General features: G+C 33.7%; 1 protein-coding gene across 1 annotated transcript in view; it reads right to left on the bottom strand.

The window, feature by feature from the left end:
- The window catches only part of LOC140449837 (equilibrative nucleoside transporter 3-like), a 62,347-nt gene extending 52,598 nt beyond the window's left edge, over positions 1–9,749 (bottom strand). Inside the window, exons 1-2 of the mRNA XM_072543201.1 lie at positions 9,277–9,749; positions 2,395–2,555 (exon numbers count right to left, since the gene is read on the bottom strand). Coding sequence (XP_072399302.1) covers positions 2,395–2,555; positions 9,277–9,483 — 368 coding nt within the window. The 5' untranslated portion in view covers positions 9,484–9,749. The remainder of the gene's footprint in view (positions 1–2,394; positions 2,556–9,276) is intronic.
- Between the last annotated feature and the right edge of the window lie 331 nt (positions 9,750–10,080).

A 10,080-nucleotide genomic window follows, 5' to 3' on the forward strand; every position in this document is an offset into this window, starting at 1 on the left:
AAATTTTGTTGTTATTCTCTTAAATGTACTACCCTTCCTTATCATATTGTTCCATATAAATAAACCTGTATTTGAAACAAATCTGAAAACTTCGTTTCCTACTTCATGCTAATTTTATACTGTTTTTTAAGGTGAAAACTCTTATAACCAGGTGAGAAAAATGTACTATTTTATATGGGGAAAAATTTGGATGTGGTGTCAGCATGAAATCGGTTAATGTAATGTAGGTTACATACATCTAGGGCAAATCGCACAATTCGGTGATGTTGATTATGGTAGATCGGGGCTGGGCCCATTTATGAGCCCTTTAGACACTCAGACTTCCTAAGACGCGTCCATTGTATCACTTCTATACACGGAATAGGCCCATAAGGACCTAGTCTTCGGCGTTTCTGGGGCCCAGGCTGTTCCTGGCTCCCATAACTGCAATAATCAGCAAAAACTCCAAGGCTAAACACTTCCTGCCGCTCTGAACGTCTAATCCTTTAGTAACCTTGTGGTCTCACAGAAAGCCACAAGTCTGTTTAAGGGTAACTCTCTTATTTGGCTCCGTTGCATAAAGACCGAACCCAAGATCTACCACCTCTAATATGCCAGTGTCGGGCACTTCCAGAGGAGATATGAGAGGATTTTCTCCTCCAATCATATCCAATCAAATCAGATGAAAGTGCCGCCTCAGTCTACAGTGGCCAGTAAGTATACTGACCACCAGAGATCATCTTATACGGTCTAGAAGGAGAAGTTGGGCTGTAAGACTTTTGGATAGGCCCACTACGTGGAGCATAGCTTGTCTCATACCTCCAAAACTGGCCCAGGAGTCCACCTGGAACCTCCGCAGAAGAAGCTCTTTGAGACTACCCCAACCAGTACTCAAGGGCACCCCAATCACAGGTTCCGATCCCACCGGCAGAGTGAATGAGCCCTGTCTTGCCAGAGCGTCAGCCCGTTCGTTACCCACCACACTTGTGTCCCGGTACCCATACCAAGTTAACCCTATTGGTCCGCGCAACATCAGCAAGTGCTCTCTTGCACTCACGAACCAAAACCGGGCGCTGCTTCCAAAACCCTTAGCGCTGCTTGACTGTCAGAGCAGATAGAGATGACCCTGCCTGAGCAAGCCCTATCTATTACCTCCTGAGCACATACCAGGATCGCAAAGATGTCTGCCTGAAAGACTGATGGACGTTCTGGACCCATCCGTGAACCAGATAAGCCCGCTTCGATGGATAAGTTTAGTTCCATCCATTTATTCCGGACAGGAAATTAAACGAAAAAGGAAGATGAGAACTCAAATCATGCTGTCCTATACCATAAAGAGCACAGGACAACACAACTCGGTGATTCTTTGCTTATAAAAATGAATTGTCTACTTAAAGACCAACTCCGCCGCTGACAGAGTTTAAGCCCATTATTAGAAAGACGGACGATGGAGGATTAAGCGGGGGCTAACGATTCCTTCTTACAAAAAAACAACCAGTTATGAAAACGAAACACATTCCTCGGCTAAAAAAAAGTAATATAGGAAACTGGAACGTACTAAACCTGTATCGGCCTGAAACCGTAACTCATTTGGTCAAAGAACTTGAATCCAGAAACATGGAAATGCCTTACAAAAGATTAGAAGGACTGAAGAAGGGATAATGAAAACTAGTAAATCTGTAGATTGCATTTCATTTCAATTCGAATTTCACATGAAATGCAGAATAGTATTTTGCCGCTGCTAGCGTCCAAGCTGTTATTTTAATTATAATGACCAAATACTAGACTGCATTTCATTTCCGTTTGAATTTCCACAAGTGTTCCTGATGAGCAGTTAAATAACACGAAGCACGTGTAGAACAAGGGTGTAATTCGATTTGAAATGAAATGCAATCTTTTACTTTCATTTTAACGTCTGTTTTCTACGTAAAGAGTGAAAAAGATAGTGATTTTCAAGGGTGACCTGTAGATGCATGTCGGAGTAAAAGGATATTCCTAGCGTTATTCAACAGCCTCCAGTAAGAGGCTTTGAATTTGCGGTCTATCGAGGAAAGGTCTCCCGACTTCTTATTACTTCGTATAGATGCCGCTGCTAGCGTACCAGGCTGTTTCAGTAAAAAGGATTCAATAATCTGAAATAATATTCCATTTCTAATGTAAACTAGTGATCAGATGTAAGTAGTGCAGTGAGAGGTTGGGCAAATAATGCAGATTTTTTGATAGCTTTGTTTTTTATTTACAGGCAATCTTTACTTCAACTTCATAAAAATAGCCAAAAAGTTGTACATATAATAAACATTTGTAGCCAAGATGCTAGTATAGTGTCATCAATCAAAAGGAAAAAGTTCATTCTTCATCATTATCAATTGTATGGCTTTAGAGTATGTATTACTGTTGAATTATGAAAAAACTCACCTTTGACTAATAGCTGTATTGAGGATAAGAAACACCAAATTTGGGTAACATGAAGTTAGTGTCAGGTACGAAGTGAATTCAGCTTGAAGAGGCGATCTTTTAGGAGGAGCATCTCTTATGTTAGTTATGTTGCTTACATTTCTAAATTTGTACATCCAATACTGCAAAAAAAATTATAATGTGTTACTAAATATATTAATAACTAAATAACGGACATAATATAATAAGACATAAGATTAATAGACCCAAACAACAGACAAACAATAATAACCCAAGATAATTGTTATGGTTAGAATATTCTATTTTTGTTAAATTTTTGTAAAAATGGGGACATACCAAAAATAAATAAAAAATAAAAATATAGCTGGGCTCACAAATCAAACAAAATAATATATGGACCATAGTAACTACATAAATGAACAGACATAAATATATAATACATATATATATATATATATATATATATATATATATATATATATATATATATATATATATATATATATATATATATATATATATATAAAATAAAGTTTTATTTTGGGGTTGCAGTCATTAATAGGGCAGGAAAGTGAAACTCTTTCTTCTTTATCTAGCTTTCGCAAAATTTATTTGCTTCTTCAGGATATGCTAAAATATGGTATCAGTAAATACAATGAAATTAAAATTAAATAGCATTGTATAAAACTAGTATAAAAACTTACAACATGAGGTTAATCCATTAAATTTTCAAATTTACAAAACATTAAAACTTAACTTATCTAGTTATGTAAGTACAATATTTTAATTTTATTTAATTTTGTACAAATTCATTATGACATTGAAAAAAAAACATTATTATCAATGTCATAATGAATTTGTACAAAATTAAATAAAATTAAAATATTGTACTTACATAACTAGATAAGTTAAGTTTTAATGTTTTGTAAATTTGAAAATTTAATGGATTAACCTCATGTTGTAAGTTTTTATACTAGTTTTATACAATGCTATTTAATTTTAATTTCATTGTATTTACTGATACCATATTTTAGCATATCCTGAAGAAGCAAATAAATTTTGCGAAAGCTAGATAAAGAACAAAGAGTTTCACTTTCCTGCCCTATTAATGACTGCAACCCCAAAATAAAACTTTATTTTACATAACGTGTCAGTCAATAATACCTAACTACTTTATATATATATATATATATATATATATATATGGATTAAAGAAACTTTTAACATCAAACATAGTCACAAAAAGATCGAAAATATTGATATACAGAACTCTGATCAAGCCTGACCTCACTTACACGTCAGAAACAGACAATGACAAAAAGCGCTGAAGAAAATTTAGGCTGCTTTGAACGTAAAATTCTCAGACATATTTAGAAAGGCGTGCAAGAAAACTGATTATGGCGTAGGCGCTATAATTTTGAGCTTTAACACCTTTATATTGAACCTCCTATTGGTGGGTCCATCAAGATAAACAGGTTGTGGTGGGTAGGACACTTAAAGAGAATGAACGAGATGGAGCCATCAAAATACTTTTATAACCAAATGCCGGATATAGAAAAGACAGGCCTAGAGTATGATTTAAGGACCAGATTGAAGATGACTTATAAAAGAAGTGTAGAAATACTGGAAGAGTATGAAATTGGAAAACCAAGCTGAAGGATAGGAAGGAATAGAAGCTGATCCTAGAATAAGCCAAAACCCACCATAGGTTGTAGAGCCAATGCTGATGATGAAATCATTATATGTGATTGCAGACTTCAAGTGAGGCATTTGACCTGGTAAACATTTCCAAACATTGATCTAAAAGATCTTTTGTTTAAGCTACATATATCTGCCAGACCTGTAATAACATACGGATGCGAAACGTGGACCATGACCAAAGCAAACGAAGAAAAGCTCAGATGCTTTGAACGAAAAATACTTATATAAATATTCGGACCTCACCATGACATCACCACAAACCAGTATAAGATCAGAACCAATATCGAATTAAAAGGACTCTACAATGACGCCGATATTGTCCAAGAAATTAAATCACAGCGACTAAGATGGGCAGGCCACGTGCACAGACTGCATAACGAGAGACTTGTAAAACTGGTATGGGAGGAGATTCCCACAGCAAAAGACCATTCGGACGTCCCAGAATGCGATGGAGAGATAACATCCAAGCAGATCTCCGGAAAATGAACATTCCAGTTGACCTTAGGTTGATGGAAGACCGAACAAATTGGAAAAAGTTGTACAGTCAGCCAAGACCCACCCAGGGTTGTAGCGCTACGTGATGATGATGACATATATCTGCATCTTGCTCTTTCTGGGTAACAGTTTTTTACTGAGGAATTTATTTTTTTGAAGCTCTAAAAGTCCATAGAATTGATTAGCAAAACTATCAACACAATTGTTATCAGCAACTCTTGTACCTATGTCATGGTACCCAGAACTAGGTTACTTTGTTGGTCTGAGGTTGGCGTTTATGCTCTTCACTTTTCTTTTCAGTTGTTTTCTACTAATTCTGGGAAGTACTTATTGATTTGTTGTGTTGAGTTCAATGTAGTGGGCTTTAAAGTGTTGTGTTGAGTTCAAAGGCTGTAAATGCCTTTCTTATCTTTGATTTTATTGATTTTGGTTCTCCTTAATGGTGTTTCGGAGATTTGATATCCTTATTAATCTATGTAATGTCATTTATTTCATTTGTATTTCTGTTATTTCAATCCAAATGTTGCTTGAATTGATGACCTAATATCTCTTTGTAGCTACTACTATTTTTTGTTAATTTTTGCATATCCAATTGGCCATTATTTTTTACCATCATTTCCATTTCAAAGTCATTACTAATACAAAGATGTGCCATTACTAATCTATGATCAGCGCCTGTTGTGAAATTATACCAAAAGAATATATGATCAAAGTACAATAAAAATGAACACAAATAATATAGCAGATCATTTAAAAACTAGCTGCGATAATTAATATAAGATAGTAGCAAGACAATAAAATAGCAAAGGCACCATAGGAAGATAACAAAAAAAAATGTAAGGAATAGATAAAGAAATGAAGATATTGATCCTGAAAAAAAAGACTCTTCAAGAAAAAAAAGCTATGGTGAGTAGACATAATGAAGGAGATATAAAAAAATCTAGTATTAAAAAAATTATATGAAGCAGAGGGCAAAAGCTTTAGTGAATTTATCTATCATCAGTATCTTTGTAAATTTCACAGAACCGCTAATAAGTAAACTTGTAGTGGTTCCCATTGCTGACAGTACTCGAATAAGCAACACCAGAATTTGTTATTTATGTACTAAGACTATTTGAAACAGTACAGTCTGTAGTATTGTCGGTCTTTGCTTCCTTGGGTAATAGTTTGAATATGTTGGCATCAATGCGCCGATAAAATAAATTTTTAAGGTTGGTGACATTGACTAGTTTTATAAGTGACGTAAAAGTGCACGTTTTGCCGAAATTACTAAGCAAAAACGGTAAGTAAATAGTTTATATAAATTGGGTGTGTGACGTTAATGTGTATTTAAAGGGTAAGTCTTTTTAAGATCCATTAACATTATATCTATCCATTACAGATATCTAATATAGATCCAGTAATATAAATGAACGTATTTGTTGTTAAAATTACCTTATGTTAATAAAGTAAGGTTAGATAGGGGGTGTCAGTTACTGGTACAAGATCCGAGCGAGTATCCAGTAAGGGACACTAGTGTCAGCTATCGGGTTTCAGATGTTTTTATACTTTGAATGAATATTTAAGTCGGAAGCACGTAAATAACCCTGTAAATGCAACCAAAATTTTATAATTTTATGTTGTACCAATAGCTGACACCCATGTCTGATATTGGTTACTAACATATGTCAGCTACTGGGTCCAAATATTATTTGTTTAATAATTTAGATTTTCTATGTATTTCAGTTGACAATGCCGAAGAAATATTCTAATGAGACATTACGTCAAGCCCTGGCAGATATTGACAATGGAATACCTGTTTCCACAACAAGCAAATATGGGATCCCAAGAACGACATTATTAAATAAAAAAAAGTGGTAAATACCCTAGAGAATGCAGAAAGGGACCTGTTACAAATTTAACCCCTGATGAAGAAAATCTGTTGGTCAAATGGATATTTTATATTTCTGATCGTGGTTTTCCAGCAACAAAGCTTCAGCTCTAGACCTGGCAAAAAGTGGTATTCTTGCTTTTTACAAAGACATCCAGAGTTGACACATAGAGTCGCGCAAAACCTAACCGCTGGAAGGTCATCTGTCAATGAAGAAAATTGACGCTGCTGGTTTAGGGATATTAAATCGTACCTTGATGAGAATCATTATTATGACATTTTTAATGATCCTAAACGAGTATTCAATGCTGATGAGTCGGCTTTTTATATGAATCCTAAAGGAAGCCGAGTTCTTACACGCAAGGGAGATTCCACTGTCTACAGCCATCTACCAAATGACGAGAAAGAGTGCCTTACTGTTCTTATGACAGCAAACGCAACAGGAAACATTGCCCCAGGCATGGTGATGTTTGCTTATGAAAGAATTCCACCGGGTATATATCTGCTTCTATGCCAAAATGTTTTACAATTGATAAAAATAAAAGTGAATGGATGACCATGGAAACTTTCTATGAGTATATAACAAACGTTTTTTATCCTTAGGCTGTGGAAAATGAAATTGTGTTTCCAATTAGGTATATTTTTCGTTGATGGACATTCTAGTCACTTGACTTTGCCTCTTAGTGATTTCTGTACTGAAAGAAAAATTATTCTTATTGCATTGCATCCTAATTCGACACATATTACGCAGCAGATGGATGTAGCAGTTTTTAGACCCCTAAAATATTGCTGGAGAAATGAAGTAAACAATTAGAGAATACAAAACAATGATTCAAAAATGAAGAAGAAGAATTTTGGACCGGTTCTAGCAAAAGTCATACAGAATTCCATTACTCCAAAAATTATATTGAATGGTTTTCGTGCTGCCGGTTTGTGTCCATCCAACGCCGATGCAATCAACTACCAAAAATATTTCAAGTCAAATAATACAGAAATTAACAATAATCCATTCCCCATAGAAGAAACTCCACAAGAAAAAACATTTCAACAAATATTAGAGACCTACATTGACCCTGGCTTGTTACAAGAATTTAATGCAGCAGACTCGGATATGTGGAACAGAAATATACAACATTTAAGTCTTTTTCAAGTTCGGCTGAAGATCAAAAATGAAAAACAACTCAACACATTTATCGTTCCCAAAAAGAAGAAGACCGTTCAGATAATAAGGAGAACAGCTGGATAAATACATTACAGATAAAGATCCACAACCACATTTTGATACGGATAATAATCCACCAGGTGGTGATGTTGCAGATGTTGAGCTCGATTTTAACTACTTTAGAAAACTTACAACAGTCTCCTTGAAAAATCGCCTGAAAAATATATACCAATTGATAGAAAAATTCCTACTCCATTTAAGAAGGCATTGTTTTGGCCAGACAAACCATGTTCTAAAAAAACCAAAAAAAAAAAGAGTGGGTGAAAAGTTGCCTTCTGTTGCAACTTCCACTCAGTGGAAACAATACCATTTAAAGAAAAAAATGGAACAGGGATTCAAACAACAGGAAAAGCAAGAGCAAAAATGAAAACGAGACGAAAAGAAAAAAAAAACAAAGAGGAATTACAAGAAAAATTCAGATTTTGATAAAAAGATTCTGAAAGAAAATAAAAACATCTCTATCTGATAAGCAATTAAATTTGGAATCTGATAGTGGTGATGACATTCCAGCTATTGTTCCAACATTCAACAAATCTCATTTAAAAGAAGGTCATTTATGAAGATAAATACTTTCCGGGAAAAATAAAATAAGTAGAAGAAAATAAGGCGTTTGTTATGGTAAACAGCAACTTTAATTCGTGGAAATGGGCAAATAACGAGGATGCAGTATGGTATGATGATACTGATATTGTGGAGAAGATCAAGGAACCAGTAAGTTTAAATAATCGTGGAATGTACAGAGTTCCAGAAATAATAAAGTTTCCTGTTTTAATTAGACATTTGAATAAATAAGTTAATTTTTTTTTAATTAAATACCGTTTTTGATGTCAGGTTTGAGTATTTTTTTGGATTCTGCAAAATTTACAATGCCAGGTATGGGGGACAAAACATGTTAGTGTTAGTATTTAAAAATATTTTTTTTCTTGGTAAGTTTTATTTAAATCAAATCTCCTTTCATATATACAATTGGTAATAAACTTAATCATACATTTTGCTTAAGTGAACAAAAAAATCTGAGTAAAATTAACATTTTAATATCAGAAAATGTACCTTTCTGGAGTGTCAGGTACTGGTGCCTCTACCTTAATTAAGACAATATAAATTAATGGAAAAAAAACATTGTTTTATTTAACAACATACATTATTTTATTCATATTACATTAAAATCTCAAAATAATAGCATAATTGAAATGGTTGCTCATTTCTGTGAGAAGGAATTATAATAAACATAATTACAGAAAAAAAAACATGTTTTTTGCATTCTGCAAAACTTAATTATCAATAGAATGACTTAAGAAACAAGTGCAACAAAAAAAATGAATGCTGGATACAAACAAAAATGGATACAAACAAAATTTATGGAAAACAGACAATATAACAGGTAAAAGACAATATCACCCCATAATCAAGGAATTCCAATGTCAATATTAAATAGAACAACTGGTAAAAAAATCGAAATAAAAAACAAAATCAGATAAAAATACAATGAAAGTATATTTAAACACCAAAAAGTAAAAAACAAGTGTGGCAGAAATTAGAAATCATTTTCTATAAATGTAAAATATTTAATATAATACAAAGAAAAGGTACTTACATCATCAGCTGTTATAAAAAAATTCCAAGGTAATAAACTGACTATACCCAATATGTAAAATATGATATAGGTGGCATAGAATTTATCTATGGGTTCTGCCTTAAATAAGGGCTTGTCTTGGGGTAGAAGAATATCATTTCCATCATCTTCAGCGTCTGAATCGTACTGTTCTTGTAATAAAGGTGTCGTGTTTACTGAATAAGCCATATTATTTTAGTTTCCTAGACTACACTATAATATAATCATTTTGAAAATGATCACACAAACTTTATTTGTCACCCTGCGATAAGGGTCCCCTAGAAAATAGTTGATTTCTAATTTGGGGAATTAGAGAATGTATTTATTATCAGACAAAGCATGACCCTGATTTATATAAATATATTTCTTCCTAATGGAATTAAGTACACTACATAACAAATACGTGTTGATATTGATACTGACACTACTGACAGCTAATACAGTACTGACACTACTGACAGATGATAAATATGGTAACCTGGTTCATCGGAATTTTATTTAGAATTCAAAACGTCAGTTCTGTTTTGATTCTGATTGGAACAAATTCAAGATAGTGGTCCAGATGTTTATTGGTTTAATAAGTGTAGGCGTACAACCATAAATCTCTTGAGTAACTGTGTACGGCTAAAAACTAAGGAATTCTACCACCTACCACATTATTAAAGGATATTCAACCATGGGCGTAACTGTAGGGTAATGGGAGCTTAGTTCCCGCCCAGGATTTTAGCCAGCCAATTCTTTAAGACCAAGCGCGTGATATATTATGTAATTGTATTATAATTTATA

Source organism: Diabrotica undecimpunctata, chromosome 9 (genome assembly GCF_040954645.1).
Source record: "Diabrotica undecimpunctata isolate CICGRU chromosome 9, icDiaUnde3, whole genome shotgun sequence".
NCBI classification, from domain to species: Eukaryota; Metazoa; Arthropoda; class Insecta; order Coleoptera; family Chrysomelidae; genus Diabrotica; species Diabrotica undecimpunctata.